The 18,248-nt window shown below is 49.4% G+C and overlaps 7 protein-coding genes across 7 annotated transcripts; 3 read left to right on the plus strand and 4 right to left on the minus strand.

Moving 5' to 3' along the window:
• The first annotated feature begins 303 nt into the window (after nt 1-303).
• On the plus strand, nt 304-1,200 carry K444DRAFT_368438 (uncharacterized protein). Its single transcript, XM_024872254.1, has 2 exons — nt 304-841; nt 887-1,200. Exons 1-2 carry the CDS (start codon nt 646-648, stop codon nt 1,165-1,167), a joined length of 477 nt encoding a protein of 158 aa, XP_024738265.1. The 5' UTR covers nt 304-645; the 3' UTR covers nt 1,168-1,200.
• Nucleotides 1,201-2,075: 875 nt separating this feature from the next.
• Nucleotides 2,076-3,412, minus strand: K444DRAFT_611605 (transcriptional regulator). Its single transcript, XM_024879978.1, has one exon. The coding sequence runs from the start codon at nt 3,231-3,233 to the stop codon at nt 2,466-2,468; it is 768 nt and encodes a 255-aa protein (XP_024738266.1). The 5' UTR covers nt 3,234-3,412; the 3' UTR covers nt 2,076-2,465.
• A 179-nt stretch (nt 3,413-3,591) lies between these two features.
• On the minus strand, nt 3,592-5,730 carry K444DRAFT_652118 (MFS general substrate transporter; the record flags this gene model as incomplete). Its single annotated transcript, XM_024885765.1, has 7 exons — nt 3,592-3,886; nt 3,940-4,044; nt 4,092-4,286; nt 4,337-4,426; nt 4,483-5,084; nt 5,134-5,559; nt 5,606-5,730. 7 exons carry the CDS (start codon nt 5,728-5,730, stop codon nt 3,687-3,689), a joined length of 1,743 nt encoding a protein of 580 aa, XP_024738267.1. The 3' UTR covers nt 3,592-3,686.
• A 1,052-nt stretch (nt 5,731-6,782) lies between these two features.
• On the plus strand, nt 6,783-7,803 carry K444DRAFT_611606 (acyl-CoA N-acyltransferase). Its single transcript, XM_024879979.1, has one exon. It carries the CDS (start codon nt 7,150-7,152, stop codon nt 7,699-7,701), a length of 552 nt encoding a protein of 183 aa, XP_024738268.1. The 5' UTR covers nt 6,783-7,149; the 3' UTR covers nt 7,702-7,803.
• A 152-nt stretch (nt 7,804-7,955) lies between these two features.
• On the minus strand, nt 7,956-9,639 carry K444DRAFT_526584 (uncharacterized protein; the record flags this gene model as incomplete). The annotated part of the gene is made up of 3 exons (XM_024874557.1): nt 7,956-8,245; nt 8,301-9,071; nt 9,126-9,639. 3 exons carry the CDS (start codon nt 9,637-9,639, stop codon nt 7,956-7,958), a joined length of 1,575 nt encoding a protein of 524 aa, XP_024738269.1.
• Nucleotides 9,640-13,495: 3,856 nt separating this feature from the next.
• K444DRAFT_512516 (HET-domain-containing protein) lies at nt 13,496-14,053 on the minus strand (the record flags this gene model as incomplete). Its single annotated transcript, XM_024873492.1, has 2 exons — nt 13,496-13,590; nt 13,648-14,053. Coding segments are annotated over 2 exons (501 nt in total), but the record flags the coding sequence as incomplete, so codon positions are not given.
• A 1,121-nt stretch (nt 14,054-15,174) lies between these two features.
• On the plus strand, nt 15,175-16,631 carry K444DRAFT_611609 (acyl-CoA N-acyltransferase). Its single transcript, XM_024879980.1, has one exon. It carries the CDS (start codon nt 15,473-15,475, stop codon nt 16,268-16,270), a length of 798 nt encoding a protein of 265 aa, XP_024738271.1. The 5' UTR covers nt 15,175-15,472; the 3' UTR covers nt 16,271-16,631.
• The last annotated feature ends 1,617 nt before the right edge of the window (nt 16,632-18,248 follow it).

Genomic DNA, 18,248 nt, shown 5'->3' on the forward strand with positions numbered 1-18,248 from the left:
CATACGTCGATACCTTTACCAAGTGGTAATTTAAATATTGGCAGAGGAGAGGCTTCATCTCCTGGGATTCTATTTCTAATTTGCACAGTGAAGCTCTATTCCAGCATTTCGGGAAGGGCTTCTCAGGTACCTCTTCTGTACATAGATAGATGCCTTTTCTCGAGCACTTGTGGAAAGGGTGGGTAAATACCGCACCTGATCGGGAACGCAGATCTCGGCGAGCCCAATCAGGACAAGCTTCACTCTCACGTTGAACATTATTTCATCCTCCCGAATTTCATCCCAGCTTCAACAGCACCTTCAAAGTACGATATCCGTACACCCTCAACCATCTTCCCAGATATCAACAACGGGTCAGCTGGGCCCGTAGAAACAATACAGTCATGTCTGGCGCCACCCCCACAAGTGAAGCAGTGCCCAGCCAGTTCAGAGCCATCTTCTTCCAACCATGTCAAGGACCTCTCCCAAAGAAACCACCTTGGCTGCGAGACCTCTGATTTTCTTAATTTATTTCCTCCAGAGTTAAATCTCGATCCAAGCAGCTTATATGTCACTTCTTCTGGACCCACTAATGGAACCGACATATCACCCTTCGAGTGTGTTGAACATGATTTCTTTGGGGATTTTAATCCCCTCAAGTTCGATATGTCTTGGAGCCCGTGCCCAGCGTACAACATGACGTCCAATTATCTTCCAATGGAGGAGCGTCTTCACAGCGTTTCTCGTCCCAACGACCTGTTCCGACTCGGGTCTTCAAAAGACGACTTAACCGGAGCTTTATATCCTCAACCTAACCCTTATACGAATCCAGAGAGCCGAGCTCTAGCCCATCTGTCTCAAGGTGTGTATCCAACTGCCCTCTCAAGCCTTCTCTAACCCAATTTAGATCATCCTACCTACCCTCAACAGCCTTTTACTTCAACGCCCTCCACCTCCATCCACCATCCACCATCCCTCTCTCCTCCCACGAACGCCCCTCCCTCGCGCATCCAAAAACGCAAAGTCAACACCCTAGCAGCTCGCAGGTACCGCCAGAAACGAGTCGATCAGATGAGTGACCTTGAGACGAAGCTGAAGGAAATCCGGGCTGAGAGGGATGCATTGAAAATGAAAGCTGCAAGGTTGGAGGGTGAAGTGGAGGTTTTGAGGGTGTTGGTGGGGAGGTGAGGGGTTTGGAACTGTGTTCGGCTGCGCTTGAGGGATGACGGTAGAGAATGAGGAGGGTTAAAACCGTCATATTTCAGCCGTTACGGAATCATGTGAACAATTTGTACTCCTTTCTTTCTTTAGTTCAACAGTCTTGATGTTATCTACCGCTCCTACATCATCCATCGCTTCAGCGCTCAGCAGATCCCTCCATCCATTGCTCTCCCCAATAGCTCATACTCTCTCCTAGCCACGCTACCCACTCCACTCATCAGCCATCCTGTGCAAAACGCTCCCAATCCCCCCGAGCGTAGAATGCTCAGACGGGGAGAAGTATCTGCGTGCATAGCCGCCCGCCACGTTTGAATCGCACTTGCGACGAGGAGGAAGACCAAGCGAGGAGGTTGTTTACCTAGTGTAGTGCTCGTGCCTCTCACGTGCTCCGCCTTGCCCTTTTTTGTGGGTGTTATATAACCAAATAAGCGATTTCTGTTCAATAGAGGTCTCCAGTCACAAACTCTAAGTGAGTTTGAGTGAACGCAACTTGTAAATCCTTGCACTAGCTGCTCAAGGTTAAGGATGTTAGTAACGCCCTATGTAACCGCGAGGTTCGACGATAGGGAAAGGCGGCTTAGAAGAGATATGCTCTGCCACAAGTAAACCAAGCGAAAGCTGAGTTTCTTGGTCCGAAAGGATTTCTTTTGCTTCTTGATTCTTCGTTTGTGCTGTATGTCGCATTTTACACTTGTTTTTGCCCAGAGCTCGCGAAAGGGGTTGGATTCGCTAAGCGAGGCCATGGTCGCATTTCCCAATTTCTGCCCAACATTGAACACACTAGCTTGCTATTCTTTTACTTTCACATGTAATACGGGGAAGGCAATTGGGGTTCAGCTATTTGTGTTCTCGAATTTCAAAAATGGGGCAGGCAAGTGACAAGTGCCGTCCACAGAGTGGAGAAAGCCTCTACAGCCACGACGGTACAGAGAAAGGTGATATCCAGATCAAGCAGAGTTCCTCTTCTTCCAGGTTCCCATTCTAGAATCTAAGCACTTTTCAATTCAGCTTTCCCGGTCCTGGTCTATTCACGGATCTACTCTGTGCGCTCTCTCATTGAGGCTGGGGGAGATCGCAGCGATTGGGCCAACTTCTCTCACAGCCTGACCTGCTCTTTCAACCAAGAGTAACCCCAGGGGCCATGCCTCCTAATGCCAGGCGAGAACTTGCTTGAGATCTTTCATTGAACTAACAATACAGACCTAGGGTTCGCGAGTCTCGAGCTCAAAGAGGCTCGCGGTAAGCCATAGCAACAAGAACAAAAATTAACCCTTCTTTCTATCCTTCAACTCCCCCCTCTCCTCCACAGTCCTTGCAACCAGCTCCCCCTCCTCCGTCCCCAGCTTCCTAAACCCCTCAACCACTCCCCTCCGATCCCCTCCCGCCAGCTCCTGACTCATCTTGAACTTCCCCGCCAACCCCGTAACCTCAATCTCAATCCCAATAATCGCCTTCTTCAACAAGTTCACATAACTCTCCGGCGCCTCGCCTACATTCCACGCTTTCTGTGCTCCGTCTTTGCCTGTATATCCAAAGACTTCCTCCTCACTCTGCTTGGAGAGATCGTTGATTTGCTTAGACAAGAACTCCTGGTGTTCAGGGTTTGAGGAGTCGTGGAATATGGTTGCGGTGCCGTAGACCTGGACTGCGGAGTAGTCCCATGTGGGAACTACTTTCCCGGTGCTTGGTTTGGTCTCGATGTAGAATTTTGGTGTTACGTAATGGTGAACTGGGCCGTTGAAGAGGACCATGATTTCATCTTGGAATTTGTTGGAAGAAGATTTGGTGGCTGCTTCTATGAGGGCTTTTGTTTGGGGATTTGCTCGCGCGAGGTGGCCTCTGAGTCTAGCTCTTGGCTCGTCGGTTGCATTTTCTTCGTCTTCGACATCGAGCACCCACGGCACATGACTGCTTTGGATGGTATGATAGTTGGGGGAATGGATTGCTGTTGTGACGATACCCAGCGGATTGCTCCGGATGAACTTGTATAGTGTCGGGAAGTGAAGATCTGTGTGAACAGGTCGTAGATACATGATGGAAGTTTGTTTTTGAGAAGGGCCGCAACGTTGCCGGGCACCTTACCACGTCCAGGACCAAAATTTTAGGGAGAAGGTGACGCTGAGATCCCAAGACAGGAAATAATTGACATTAAATATGTGAAAGCTGAAAGGTGAAGCCGAGGCTCAAGAGTGCTCTTGAGTCACGAAAGAAGTGTAATCAACTTTGACTCGGATCATTTGCAAAAAGAGTGGAGGTCCACAATCTTGTGTGGCTGCGCCCTGTCGGTTGGACTCTCCACTTTAGGAACACTAGTTGTGAGAGTCATTGGGCCACTGCTGTAAGTGGAGGGAGGAAGTCAAGGGGCGGCCGCATCAAACGACAGGTCGTAAGGTGAATTTTCTCATACAAAATGACAAGTTCATTCTTCAGGAACCTAGTCATTACTATAAATTGTAGACTGTTGCGACTTGAGGGTTCTCGCCAGATCACATCTCCTCCCATCGAATGAACCTCACAGCCCTCCATCCTAGACTCCATCTTCGGAGTCTTGCTCCCCAGAAAAACATTGGGATAGCAAGGAGCAAAACAAAAGCTGTAACAGCAGCCATTTCGCCCAGTGCAACATCTTCACCAGCACCTGCGATCCAAGAATTGGTCGTTGCTGAGAGCCCGAAGCCGATGATTGCTAGATGAAATTAGAATGGTGGAGGCTTCACTTTGATTGACGGAGTGACTTACACTTGAAAGCAAGTTGTGCAATTGTTACTTCACCTGAAACGGGCCCATAAGCGTCGAGGGTGTAGACAAAGGAGATATTGATTGCTTGGCCAGCAGAGAAAGACACTCTTTGTATTAGCAGAGAGCTGCAGTCTATTGACGGGGCTTCATACCTAAACCCAACCCGATAATTGGAACCATGAAGTGCAATTTGTATTGCAAGCCGGCACCATAAAGGATCAATCCGAGTGGTGCTGTGATGACGGAGATGGCAATCGCAGGCAATCTGAATTCAGGTTCCCTGATGCCACGATTTCGAATTGTGAAATAATTCGCAACAGCCTCTCCAACAGGGCCACCAGCAGGAACTGCGATACTTGTGAGACCTCTGCCCCTGAGAATATCGGATATTACTTACTGGCAAGAATTCCACCAAGCAGACTTCCAAAGAACCCTAGGCCGGCTTGAAAAGGGGTAAAGTTGTAAACTCTTTGGAAGTCATTGGCAACTATGGGAGACGTGTGAGCGCATTCCATTGAACGATCACCAACCCGAACAACTCACAGGCGGAGGATAGGGCCACTGAAAATCCGATAAGGGCTGACATGACAAGGGTTGCCCAGAGAACTGGTGGAAGAATGATCAAGCCAAAAGGTCGAATGAACATTTTCCACAATGAGTCTTGGGTGTAAACCTGTCCAGAAAAGAGGGAGATCGTACTCCAATACGACTTCTTTGACGAGAGACCAGATGATAGTGGGGAATATTGGTTGTTTCCCAAGACAGCAGCTTCGAGGCGCCGAATGCGTTCTTCCATTCGTTGCATCGTAGAAGTCTCATTCGGGATTTCATCCTCCGGCAGTATCTCCAATCGGTCACTTCCCTGGTAATATCTTGCGATTCGAGCTTTCTCTTCGTCCTTCAAAATGATCGATAAAGACAATCTAAACGGGTTCTTCTTGTCGTCAATGATATCGCCTTCCTCACTGTCGTCATACGATCTGTTGTAGGCCGTTTCCGGAATCGTGAAGATGATGAGAATGATCAAGAAACCAATCAGAATCGCGCCGGCCCAGTAAATGACCCGCCATGAGTTGTTGAGAGTTATTACGCCGCTGATTATAATACCGATCGAGACACCTGACCCAGTTGCAAAGTTGTACATTCTAAAATATCTATCAGTAGGCGATAAGCAACGGCCTGCAATCGACCTACGCCATCGCCGTTCCTCGTTCATGAAGGAAGAAGACGTCTGTAATAGTTGCTGGCCCAAGACATTCTCCAGCACCGGAGAAGAAGCCAAGAAGGATCCTTGCAATAAGCTCACTGGTGTATCCGGTGCTCAACCCCGACCAAATGGCTGTGAAGAGGTAACCTGTGAAAGAGATGATATATACCGGTCGCCTTCCGTATTTGTTGATCAGTGGCTGCCACAACAGATTCCCAGTTCCTTGAGTAAGTGCTGATGTCGTAAAGAAGAATGAGACCTCAGGGATTAGGACTGCTAAATTTGCCGTTGGTCCTCCACCAAAATCCATTGCGATCTGAACAATTGCAACTGTTGGGCCAGCCGCGAGGAAAGTGCACATCAGCATGCCAAAGCAGGTTACAATGGCTACATAGTATTTGAATGGCGTAGACCTGTATCGGTGAACAGTCATACAGTGAAACTTTTGGGATCACTGACCAATTCAAGGGATCGTCTGGACTGTTCGAAGGTTTTGGTACTAATATACGCTCACCCGACTCCGTGAGGAGTTGAACCCGCCCCAAAGACTTTTCCTCCACAACATCGCCACCTTTGGTCGCCATCTTAAAATTAAAGGATGTATTGGGCTCTCACCAGGAGGCAACAAGAAAGATATGAGTGAAAATGAATGAGCTTGGTAACACAGGTCACTGGCTTTGCATCAAAACATGGTGTAATGACGAAAGTGTCGACATAATGATATCTCTTTTGAAAGTCCACTTAACGTTTAGAGTATCTTCAAGGCTCGGGACCACATAGTTAAAACTCCACCACGACCCGTAAGGCAATTAGGTGGAGATGGGGAAGGAGGAAGGAGGGAAGGATTCAAAGGCCCGACTTGGACTGAGTCCTGCTACTTTCAATGTCTGCCCATAAGACTTGGCGACCAAAATTAGTACCATTGAAAGAGGCCAAACAACGCTGAAGCCACATGGTGGCCGTTGCAGTGAGTTGATATCCACCATTTAAGAACATTGAGCCTTGCCTCCACATCATCGTTTCGGCAGTTGTCCACGCGTCCCCTTGAACACATCGAAAGGATTTATGCCATGGATGACCGATCTGTGTCTTGCAGTGCCGTTGTTTCATTGATGATCGCGGGTCGCCCTCTCACGATTGATGACCACTTTCCGCATGAACAACCTGAAACAAGCTGATGTTGTCGCAAACTCGCAGATGTTTTGGGCCTTGGCAGAGATTGGTTGACGTCCATTATGGACTCTGAATGACATTGATGCTACGGCATCCAAAGTCGACATTAAAGCCTTCAGTCATTGGTGAACCTTCTGGTCAGATTCAGTATCCACGGGCATCCTGGCTCGAGGTACATAAGGTGTGCGTCACTTCTCGTGACTATCAGAAAGCCTCTCTAACGAAGCAACCATTCCGAGGATTAAGGTTAATCAAGGAATTAAGCAACCCGATTATTAAGAGACCTGGGGAAGATGATGTCAAAAAGAAGGTTCGTGGAGAGAAGCAATGAGTTGCAATTAAGTTGCTTTAGCGAGCCCCGGCCCCAACTTTCCGGTTTTGCCCAACTTGGAAAGCCTAAGCGGCCCCCCAGCAAGCGACTTCTTCACGCCCTTCACTTCACAAGTTGAAAATCTCAACCATTTCTAGAAGCATATGGCCTTCAAGAAAAGATCCATGTACCTGAGCAGTTGCATCAATGGAAGGCCATGACTCATAGTGGAGACGAAGTCTGAAATGCCAAATTTTCTTGTGTACTCCGGATCGAACTCCGACCAGTGTCAGACAGAGGTGGAGCTTGTCAACCTTTATCTCTCTTTTCTCTAAAGAATCGGATATAAGCTCATCTTCTCGGGATATCAACGTCTACCTTTTCAGAAGCACAAGTTTCCACTTCGTCGTCATACATTGAGAAAAAGGGAAGAGCGGTGTGACCTCTCGCTGGACATCATCGGCATCTTCCTCCTCAGATCAACTTATCACGAGTCACTTCACCTCTGCAACCCCTCAAAATGACACAACCAACAAAGCCAAAACCACAAGTCACCCTCCGCCCAGCCCTCCCCAAAGACGCACCCCAAATCGCCGCCCTAGGCTCCTCCGTCTTCTCCACCAGCTTCGGATACTCCATGCCGGCAGCAGACCTACAAGCCTACCTCGAGTCCGCCTACAGCATCCCGTCCCTCTCTCGGGACCTCTCAAACCCCTCCGTCACCACCATCGTCGCCTGCCCGACCTCCGCGCCCGACACCGTCATCGGCTTCGCCCAGCTCACGCGCGGGACTTCCGAGCCCTGTCTAGAAGGATGCGAGCAGCCCGTGGAATTGCAGAGACTGTATGTCTCCCCGGATTTTCATGGGGGAGGTGTAGGCGGGATGTTGGTTGAGGAGATTGAGAAGGTGGCGAGGGAAGAGGGGTTTGTTACTCTGTGGTTGGGTGTTTGGGAGGAGAATTTTAGGGCCCAGAGGGTTTATGAACGCATGGGATTCAAGAAAGTGGGAAGCCATGATTTTGTTATGGGGAGTTGTGTGCAGACAGATTGGATTTTAACGAAGAGGTTGTGATGTGAAGTGTGGTCCTGGGATGGGTTGGGGTGGCGTTTTAGAGGGGGGGGTTAGAGGGTAGAATAATATTTTTATACCGGTGTTTAGAACGGTGCTGATGTCCAATTTTCCCATGAGGTTCACATGCAATAAAGTGAAGTAAAGTCGGGGTATCTCTTCATACTCAAAACTATTTGATCCAAAACAATTTCTAACAGCCCAACTCTAAATATCAAAAACCAGTCATTACACTCTTTTTACACAAGGCAGCACATTTACCGTCCGAAGTGCTTCTTCTCAAAGTATCTCAGTACAGTGTACGAGGTAGAAGCGAAGCCGAAGGCCAACTCGAAGCCAACATCTCCGCCGTACGTTGTACCGCAAAGCTTCCCAATCGGTCCAGTGAACCAGACCTGAGCCATGCCGAGAATGGCACCCATGATACCGAAGCAGAAAGCAATGATGGCTGCGATTCCCGGGGGAAGCTTATCCTTGTCCATGTAGATGCTTGGATCATAGCCGGTCATGCCACGTTTGTAGAAGACGTGCTCTGAGACGGCGATACCTATTACTCGTTAGTCAAAAAGTTCATGAATGATTTGAAAGAACTGGTAGCTTACCCTCATAGATAGCCAGCCAGTAAGCGATGAGCAGCATGAAGTTCTCAAGGACAGACTGGAAATGGCCGTAACCGGGAATGGCAATGGCACAATAAATGAGGGTTCCAATAAAGGTCCACACGAAGCGGGGAACGCGCTGGGAGACGCGAGCAAGGAGTTGGAGGGAGAGCGAGACGGAGTAGATGTTGGGGCAGTTATTTGCGATAATCGACAATGCGAGGACGACAAGGCAGAACTGTCCGAATCGGCCCAAGGGAGGGACGATAACGGCTGCGAGAAGTCCACCGATGCCAGAGGACTGGTATCCGTCATTGTAGACATTGTTACCGCCATTGGCAGCCACTGCAGTCGCGACCGCTGCACCGAGCATCTCCGTGAAAAGGAGAGGGAAGGCGAGACCGGCGTAAGTCCAGATGAAAACCGATTTTCGGGATCGGCTGACCGGTTGATAGACGGTGTAATCAGCAGCATACGAGGTCCAGCCAGTTGCGAACCCGAAAACTGAAGCAGCGAAAGAGAGAGCAGATCCTGCCTCGGAGAGTCCGACACCCATTGGAATGTTCGAGAAATTGCCAGAGTGGGCAAACTCGCCAATGACGATCAGAAAAATGATGAAGCAGGGGATCCAGGAGTATCGCTCGTAGGTGTGGACAACCTTGTATCCGAAAAGAGTGATCAAGAAAGTGGCGGCAGCGATCAAAATAATACCGGCCCATCCTGGCATGTTGCTGTTGACGGCGTTGAACAGCTGAGCTCCCACAATCACATTAACTAGAGATGGGTGGATTAGAGAAGAAACTAACAGTACAGGATAGGATAGCTTACCAGCAGACCAACCAACACAGGCGAGGATGTTGAACACAGCAACGACCTTGACACCGTAATATCCGAAGAAGAATCTCGAGAGAACCATCTGTCTCAAACCAAACCTGGGACCGAAAGTGCTGAAAAAGGCGACGGGAATTATACCTAGCAAGTTGATGAAGAAGATGATCAAGATAGTATCGACGAATCCAAGGAAGAAGATGGGGTAGGCCAAAGCACCAATGGCGAAGGAGCTGACAACCATGTTCGCTGAGAGCCACATGGTGCCGACTTGCGAGATGTGTGCTGTGTCACGCTCATCGCTGGGGACTCGCTCGATACCACGTTGTTCGACACCGAATTTACCAGCAAGTCTCTGTGTCTTCGCATACCAGCTGTCTCCAAGGACGAAGGTCTCGGCGGCGACGGCACCTTCATCGGGAATGTATTCGCCGCTGTCGTTTTCGGTGCCATATACAGGCTTTTCGGATGGGACGGCCTCGACATCGGCCTGTTTCTTAGAGAAGGCACCCATCTTGGGTGAAAGTGAGTTGTTCAAGTTGAAGTTGAAGCAGACTATATTCGTCGAGGATGGTGGAGAGATATTAAGGATATTGAAAGGCGAGAATTGCGAAGCTCTAAGGTCGGCGACTCGACTCAATGTCTTGCTTGCCCTGAAATATACACTGGGTAGACAGATGGAGGTATATATGGAAATCTGAGAGCTCTCGCAAGTGATAACGGGAGCTGCAGGGATTAGGGACAAGGATAGCTCTCATGGTGGTGGGCGACAGATCCCGACTGCGGGCGACGCCGATGAGGATGTCTGGAAGGGGCTTGAGTGGAGTGGACCGCGAAAATCCAAACCCCAAATGCTTAACCCAGCCAGTAAGCTCGGCACCATGGGCTTTAGGGCTTGGAATTAGGTCTTAGTCACTGATAAGAAAAGTTCGCGACATGCCTGGGCGACCAGTGTGGATATGGCACGCATCAGACCCAGCGCACGGGGGCAAACTCTCTCGGGAGCTAGAGAGAAGAAAAGGCCACGAGAACCCGTCACGGCTTGGAGTAGCCTCCAGGCCATGGCCTTGCCGCTCTGGACTGCAATGCTGTACAGTAGATACCGTCGAAAGCTCGTGGAGTTCTGGGAGTACTGCCCATCTGCCAGGTAGCTCAGAGGCGAGAGGTGGGAGGTGGGAGGTGGGAGGTGCGAGGCGCGAATCGCCTCGCTTCCTATTGTGTTAGCCTCTGCTGCCCCTGCTACCCCTGCTGCACGCCACCTTCTTGTCGTGTGCCCCCCTGCCCCTCACTGACAGCTTAACCGAACAGGATCGCTCCCAAGCCACGCTGTGCGTCGTCCAATCATGGACATCAAGTCTCGGCTACCCCACGACAGTGGAGGGCGACGATTCGCCATGCCCTCGAGATGTCTGATGGACGGCATGGTCGTCGCCGACTTTCACTCAGGAAGAATGCGGTGCCCGGCGCTTGAACTGCCAAGAACACAGCAAAAGGAAAGTCTGCATTTTATCTCGGTCTCGAGCTTCTTTTCTGACGACCCATGCAGAAACGCAACCAATTCTCCGGCTCCTTTCTTTTGTCCGTAATCTGTGGAGATATGCAGGTTCACGCGGCTGTCATGTGTGCAAGGAAGGCCTGCCAAATGTTCGAATGTTCCTTGGTGCATCGAAGAAAGAATCCTTGTGGCTCGAGCTGGGGTTCTGGATGCAGGTCTGCTGTTGTGAAAAGTTGCAGCGGATCTCGAGCACCGATCTGTGCATCACCAGAATGCTGGCATCCGCGCGATCGAGTTCCTCGTGACGCCGACGTGGTGTATCTGCCGAATTGGTCCAGTTGGGGAGATGGTCCTTACTCGTTACTCGCAGAGCTTCTTCGAGATGCGTGTGAAGATAAGAAGGAGATGACAGGAGCCAATGACACTTCACAGCTAGCCGAGGCTGAAATTCAAGAAAAATGCCGTCTTCCCCAATTGGGCCCAGTGTTGCATACTGCTCAACATGGTTGTGGGAGATCTTTTTTGCTCTCCTTCTCATCTTCCTCGAGACATCTCGATAAAATCTCATGGGTCTCGGAGCTCAGCATATCCTCGTCCGCTCAAAGAAGAAGGTACCGATCCTCTCCCTGGGGGATGGTGGTTCTGCAGGCCGGCTCCCGCAGTTGCGGCAGCCTGCCTGTGTTCGAAACTCCCTTTGGCCAGCATTAACTTGACCGGACGCTTCCCTCCTTCCTCGAAGAGGCGTTTCACGATCCATCCCGTCTCATCAGGCGAATCAAGTGAACGGTTCGCTTCTCAAGTGAGGGCGACCAATGGCTGCTCCAGCATTTGTTTTTGCTTTTTCCGCGCAGAAAGTCAGAAGCGGAGGCTGGGCCCGCCTTGTCGGAATCCGCCGATGACAACTTGATATTTCTCTTTTGGCAGCATTTCAGCTCTTAAGATCCAGAATGCTTGAATTGGACGTTACTTTGACCCCATTCATCTTTAGTATGTGTTGGCTGTTGTCTTTTGACTTCATGGCTTGCGTAAGGCTGCATGCATGTCCTTCGGTGGCACTCGACTGCTTACATTCGGGGTACCAGAGATCTAGAGCATTCGAGGCTTCTTCCATGCGTTCCATGCTTCTCCAGCAAAGAGAACTTCCTGCACCTATCGGCGAGTACTCGATATTCGACGAATACAGCCGTTTGTGTGTAACACGCCTTGCTGCCAGAACCCGTGACAGCAGGTAGAGTTGTACTTGTGGTAGTTCGGATCGGATGGTGATGCGTGTAGAGGTCGTGGCCGTGTTGAACAAAGGTGAAACTGTTTCTGAAGTGACTAGGGTTCGAGAACCAATTTTTACTGAAGTCCCAAGAGCTTCGATTCTTCTCACCCCTGCAATGCTGTGGTCCATGAATTAGGGATGTCACATTTCCAATGATACAAGATGGTCGGAAGTTTCCAACATCCCATCTGGGGTGAAGCAGGAGCCGACCTCGATTTGGCCGTGAATTGAATACTGCCGAGTAGGCTTTCTGACATCATGGAAGTCAAATGTTGTTCTCGTCTTTGCTACGTTACAAATCCAGATTGAAAGCTTCTGCTTCATCGCGTATCCACATCTTTGTCACACCATACCTGATTACTCGTCTCTCTTGCAAGTAGAGACAGGACGCCCGGCAGCTCTCCAAAATGCCCTGGAAGGTAATCTACGAAGTCATGTTTCCAGTGACATATCAGACACTTCAAGTGGATGTATGGTGGTGGTGGTTATTATTTACGTCCGAGAGACCTCCCGAAGGGTATGAGGACGTGCTAAGCTAAGGATCTCGTTGAGAATACGAAGTCCTATTTACAAAGGAGCCAAAAACCACAAGGGGCGAAAAGACTCCTTCCCAAATAGCCCGGGGTCCCTAATCCCGCGGTGTTACAGTGCTCTTGCCTTAGAAAGCATTTCATGCCGAAGCGTATAACCGCCTAGTTACTCTCTTTGCATAACTAGCAGGGCCTTTGGACTGCTCCCTTCCCGGACAAGTGGGATGGAAGCCAGGAAGTGTATGCTATCCGTAGAGAGGTATCTTAAGCCCCTTAGAGCTCGAATCCAGGTGACTTAACGTGAGATAAAAGCCTCCTTATTAACTCTACGCAATAGAGCTATAGACCTGTCCTCCGCGGTAGTGTGTGGGCGCGTACGAAGGCGCAATATCGACCTCTTCCCCTACCCCTACCTTCCCCCCCCTCTTCCTTATAACCATAGAGCGCCCGAGGGCGCGGAATTATCCTCCTGCGGCTCCGCCTAACGCGTCCCCAGTTCCCTCTATCTCTGTATGTGTATATTCGGAGGGCGCGGCGAGAGGACACGGTGGTAGGATCGAAAGGTCGACAGAGGAAAACCTCTTCGTACGGTGGTATCGCCAGTTTGAGACTCAATCTTATCCCTGCAGATTCTCAAAAGAGAGCTGACACCTTAAATTTTTCTTAATAGGTCGAGATAGGTTGAATAAGGGTCCTCTGCCCAAGGACCTGAGTGCATGGCATCATGGTGAACCGACAAAGTTCTGATAACTTCCTTGTATGCCATGGAGTAATCTGGTCGAACAAAATCCTTACAACAAGAAAGGCTCAAACTCCTGAGGCCAAATATTTTGTCTCGGGTGTCGAAACACAACGAGTCTTTGAACAGATCTACCAAGTGGTGTAACGGTACCAGATGGTGATCGGTATTCGCAAAGACCGCCATTCGATGTTCTTTACGCCAGATCTCTAGCCTGAATGGAATAGAAGATACGACGGAAAGTTTTGGCCCCGGAGAACAAAATCCGGTTAAGTTTTCCCGTAGGTAATGAAAGACATTCGAGAGCTCTTCCCATTGGAAAGACAACGGTCCGCATTGGATGAGCAGGTCACTTGCGAGGAGCACCTCTTGGATAATCCAAAGACGAAACCAGTAACTCCGCGTACACAAACTGCTCAGAGCTACCCACTTGCCTCTATGTTGCCAACGTTGGCAATCACCTCCTGGCGGGCAGTACCTCTCTACGGAACACGCCGTCAGCTCTGATAGAAAGGCACAGCCTTTTCTCGCCTCGGAATCATCCTCTCCAATCCAGGCTACAACCCTGGCAGCCTGTGAATAGATATCCCCCATTCTCGATACTTGACAGTTTCTCTCATGGATATCGTCTTGGTTGATACAGAGCGCGTCAATCCAGAGACTTCTTGGCTCTCGCGCATCCCGGAGGTTGTACAAGGCCCGCCAAAGATTCTCTCTCACGGAAAATAGCCTTTCATTGAGCCGAATGGTGTGCTTCTTGCTGGATGAGCTGCCCCATTCATATGACAAGGCCTCGTATGAGGGGGCTATCTCCAGATCTACGGTGATGAGATCACAGGTGATGGGTGACTCTGTTCGCATAGGACCGGGATGGAGGCAGACGACCCGGATCTCATCCTTCGGTTGATCCAGTGCGATGTAGTTGAAGATTCTTAGTTGCTTGTTCCTTTGTGGGTCCACGAAGTACCAGCCAGTAGTCTCGCCCCTCAGCTCATCCAATACTGCTTGCTCGTAGTTCATTGATTGCTCGGCCATCATATCTTGCTTGTATGCCATTGATTCTTCGTTCGCCATCAACAGCTCATCCATCGTGGATACTTCGTCCATTATCAATTCCTCTTTCGCGATGATCAATTCCTCTTTCGCCATCAGCAACTCGTCCATTCCCCTTGCAGTTCTTGTGGACAAATCGAAATATTCCTCTATTTCCAATGCCTCGTCCAATGCCTGGTCCATAGCCAATGCCTCTTCAGTTGCCCATTTTTCGGTCATGATGTAATTTCCGTAAAATCTCAGATCTTCTTTCTCCCACTCGTTTTTCATCACCCTCCATGCCTCGTTCTTGTGTGGAATCCCTTGCTCTCCCACCATCTCATCCATTATTGATTGCTCGTACGTCAACGCTTCATTGTTCATGGTGTCTTGCTCGAACGCCATTTTCTCCACGTCGTACCTCAATATTTCGTCCATCGCCAACTCTGGATCCTCATCCCTCTTACGTTTCCCCATCTCAAGTCTCGTGACCTCCTTGACCTCTTTGCGATGGCTGGGCCGGAGAGATCTAAGTCGGCATAGGATAGAAGCCAAATAAATCTTTTGCAGTCTTCAGGTCCTAACTTGCGTCGCCGCCGGTGACCTTTTGTGGGACGAGGGAATCATATTGTGAAGGGGGGAAGTCCTGGGTGTTTAAAGATCATGAAGGCGGCTCCTGGTACACGGGAAGTCTGAGCGTCCAATCAACTGCACTTGCTCTGCAGGGGTTGAGCGTGAAGCGCCCGGCATTTCGGTATACCAATATCACGTCCCTGGGCTGAAGACCTGGTCTGGTAAACAGCTCTTTTTGGGTGTGTATGTAACATCTAAAGAGAGAAGAGAGGAGCGGGGAGCTCGAGCTAAGTACAGGGTGCCACGCTAGGGCCAGGTCATGTGACGCTGACGTCACAACAACCAAAAAGGTGGTTCAACAAACTTGCGAAAATCTACAGAATATGACTGGAACATGATTTCTTAGAGGACTTCCGACACAAATGTAGTTAACTCTTTCGCCTTCTTTTCACGGGCTACATGAACACTTGCCGACCCTAATCAGGAAGGTAGTATCACAATATCAAGTGCCTTGCCGACCGCTTTTAGGCTCCCCTATTGGACGGAGTCGGCATGACTCAACCTTTCGTCTTGCATTATCTTACCCGTCAATTCTTGGTATTTTCACTTATAAATGCCCTCAATGCCCTCAATTCTCCCTACACTAAAACATAACCTTCCCCTCATCCCACATTTCGCAAACCTCATTCCTCCTCCGTCAAACCCGCCAACATGTCACTAACAGCCAACGGCAAAGCAACCCTCACCACCGCTGCTCCCCAAGAAGAAATCACCATCCGTCGTGCAACACTACTAGATGGCCCGGACGTAGGCAAGGCCGCCGCAACAGCCTACTTCTCAACGCCCCTTACATCCTGGATATCTCCTCGCCGCGAGAAGTACCCCGCAGCCTACCAGCGCGGCTTCTTCGAGCGGGCTGTAACCCGGATACTGTCGCCTCGCAACGAGACGTACGTTGCCTGTCTCTCTTCCCCCGAAGGGAAAATCGTTGGAGCAGCACAATTCGTGCGCTTAGGTGACGATGCGGGCGCTAGGAAGATGATCCGTGATGTTGGGCTTGTGAGAAGGGTCTTGTTTTGGGTGCTGAGTTGGGGGTTTTGGGCCTGGTGTCAGGTGTGGTGGTTGTTTCAGGGAGGGGATAAAAGTATTGATCGAGAGGCTGTGGAGACGTTTGCGGCGTGGTGTAGGGTGGATCAGGGGAGGTTTTGGGAGGGGAGGGAGGAAAGGGTGAATAGGTGGCACGCGCAGAGTGTAGTTGTTTTGCCGGAGTGGCAGGGACGGGGTATTGGGAAGAGGCTGATGGCGGAGGTTTTGAGGAGGGCGGAGAGGGATGGGGCTATGGTGGGCTTGGAGAGTAGTGTTAAAGGGGAAGGGTTGTATAGGAGGTTGGGGTTTGAGTTGCTTGGGAGGTTTACTACCCAGGCGGATGCGATGGAAGGGGGTGATAAAGGCGGTGTTATGGCATGGTATCCTGAAGGATGGAAGGAAAGGCATAGTGGAGAGAGCTGAGACTAGGAAAACGAAGGAAGATTTTTACTTTGAGGAGATTGAGAGACGCAAGGACCAGGCCAGAGGGGATTCCATTTTCCTTGGCGGCTATGTGTTTGGGAAGGATTCGTTCAATTTGAAGATTGCCTAGCTATCAGGCTGTTTTCAAATTAGGTGGAGAGCATCAGAATATACTAAAGCGAGCTGGAACTTTAACCAGAAACTCATCGAAATCACCCAGAAGAATTGAACCTTGAGCGGAGAAGCCAAATCTTAGTGTTCCGCTTTCAAGTAGAACATCGATAGGTAGAAACGCGCAAATGAGTTGCAGCAACGAGGAAACGTAAAAGATTTCAGTGTTCCACTTTTGACTAAATAGTGACTAGTATAACACGCAGAATCTCCCAAACGAGTAAGGAGATTGAGGGAAATAACCATCTTAAAATGTTCCGCTTTGGAATGGAATATTATCGAGTATTAGATTTCTGACTGCTTTAAATTGTCTGGGACATTGGGGAGACACAATGAATTCGTTGTTCTACAGATATAAGGAAGGAACTTTGGCAAGTGAAAAACCACGATCTTCTATAGTGAACATTGAATATATCGCAATTTCGCAATTTCGCAGGCTTTGTTAGAACATTGTCTCAGCTCATCATTAACAGGTAAGCGACTTGGCCCTATCCACATCCCTAGACAAGCATGGACAAGGCATGAGGAGGGACAGGGGATAACAAGTTGAGTTGAACGTCACACGTCTAAATAAATTGTGCCAATATCGTCCGGTTCAATGTGCGCCTTCCTTAAATTCCCTAGCAAGGAGCGGCCCTTGCTATGAGAGCCTGAAGGAGGAGAGCACTGCAATTGCAGGAATAGCGGATACTAGCATCGATCACTAGACAATAACCACCGCCTTTTCCTCAAGTATATAAACAATGTCGTACTGGCTGCGGCTGCGGTCGGAATAGAGAATTGAGATATAATATGTTCTTATGGGAAGTGCAGGGCGCAATTCAGGTTTATCTATGAACACTTGTGCGAAGAATTAAACCTTCCTCGATCATCTTTCTCTATTTCCTCTATTAAGACCTTAGGTTCTTACAGTGAACACCTTCCCGTTTTTATTCTCTGTCAAGTTGTCACCCGTGGTCAAATCTCTTTTTGTCGTTAACTTGCTACCCGCCGTTAGTCGTCCTAACTCACGCGATCTGACCCGTGCTTGTGGGGGGGGGTTTGAGCTGCATACAGATTGCACATAGAAAAGTGACAGTAAATGTGCAAAAGAAAGATCTTCTAGATAGGCAATTGAAGAGTGTCGCAGTGAGAATCACTGAATTGGGGCTAGCGCGATCGCTCCGCTTAGTCAGGATCTGTGCACTCACTTCCTGAAGCTTCACACTTCACTCAAGCTCTTTTCTAGCTAGTTCAATCAACTCTTTTACCATTCAATGCAACTCCCTACTCTGCGATCTTTACGTGCATTAAAGAGTAAGACAACGAAGCCGCTTGTTTATATGCGGCTCAGAAGTTTCTCTGAGCATTGAGCTATTGGTGATACAAAAACGCAATATATTGCAACGAAAAGACAACAAGATTAACACCTAAAAGAGAAGGAATAGACTATACCCGGAGAAGTGTACCCCGTATCACCAGCGGAATCCGACTCTCCCATATCCTTTCAATTGACGAATGTCGTTATAATGCCGTATTCGTGACGAATGAGCAGAGCAACGACCCCGCCAGTGCTAAGGTCGAGATGTATTGGGTGGGAATCAGTAGAGCCTTGTACTATATAAGACGCCGACTGAAATTCTTCTTTGTTTATACCAGGCTCGTCCCACTAGGCAGCAAGCAAAGGGAGAAATCCCAGGACATAGAGCTCTGCTCTTGTGGATTTTTTTTGTCAAACACTTCGTTGCTGTCAAGTCTCCCCTCATTGTCATTTCGTCTGTCCTTCCTCCCTTTCCTGCTAGCCCCCCCTCCCTTACCCCCACCGCCT

The sequence above is a fragment of the Hyaloscypha bicolor genome, assembly GCF_002865645.1.
Source record: "Hyaloscypha bicolor E unplaced genomic scaffold K444scaffold_56, whole genome shotgun sequence".
NCBI lineage: Eukaryota > Fungi > Ascomycota > Leotiomycetes > Helotiales > Hyaloscyphaceae > Hyaloscypha > Hyaloscypha bicolor.

What these genes read in the sequence shown, in the direction of transcription:
- K444DRAFT_368438 (XM_024872254.1), top strand. Translation starts at nt 646, where the DNA reads ATGTCTTGGAGCCCGTGCCCAGCGTACAACATGACGTCCAATTATCTT. An exon ending in TCTAGCCCATCTGTCTCAAG is followed by an intron (nt 842 to 886) that starts GTGTGTATCCAA and finishes AACCCAATTTAG; the next exon opens with ATCATCCTACCTACCCTCAA.
- K444DRAFT_611605 (XM_024879978.1), bottom strand. Translation starts at nt 3,233, where the DNA reads ATGTATCTACGACCTGTTCACACAGATCTTCACTTCCCGACACTATAC.
- K444DRAFT_611606 (XM_024879979.1), top strand. Translation starts at nt 7,150, where the DNA reads ATGACACAACCAACAAAGCCAAAACCACAAGTCACCCTCCGCCCAGCC.
- K444DRAFT_611609 (XM_024879980.1), top strand. Translation starts at nt 15,473, where the DNA reads ATGTCACTAACAGCCAACGGCAAAGCAACCCTCACCACCGCTGCTCCC.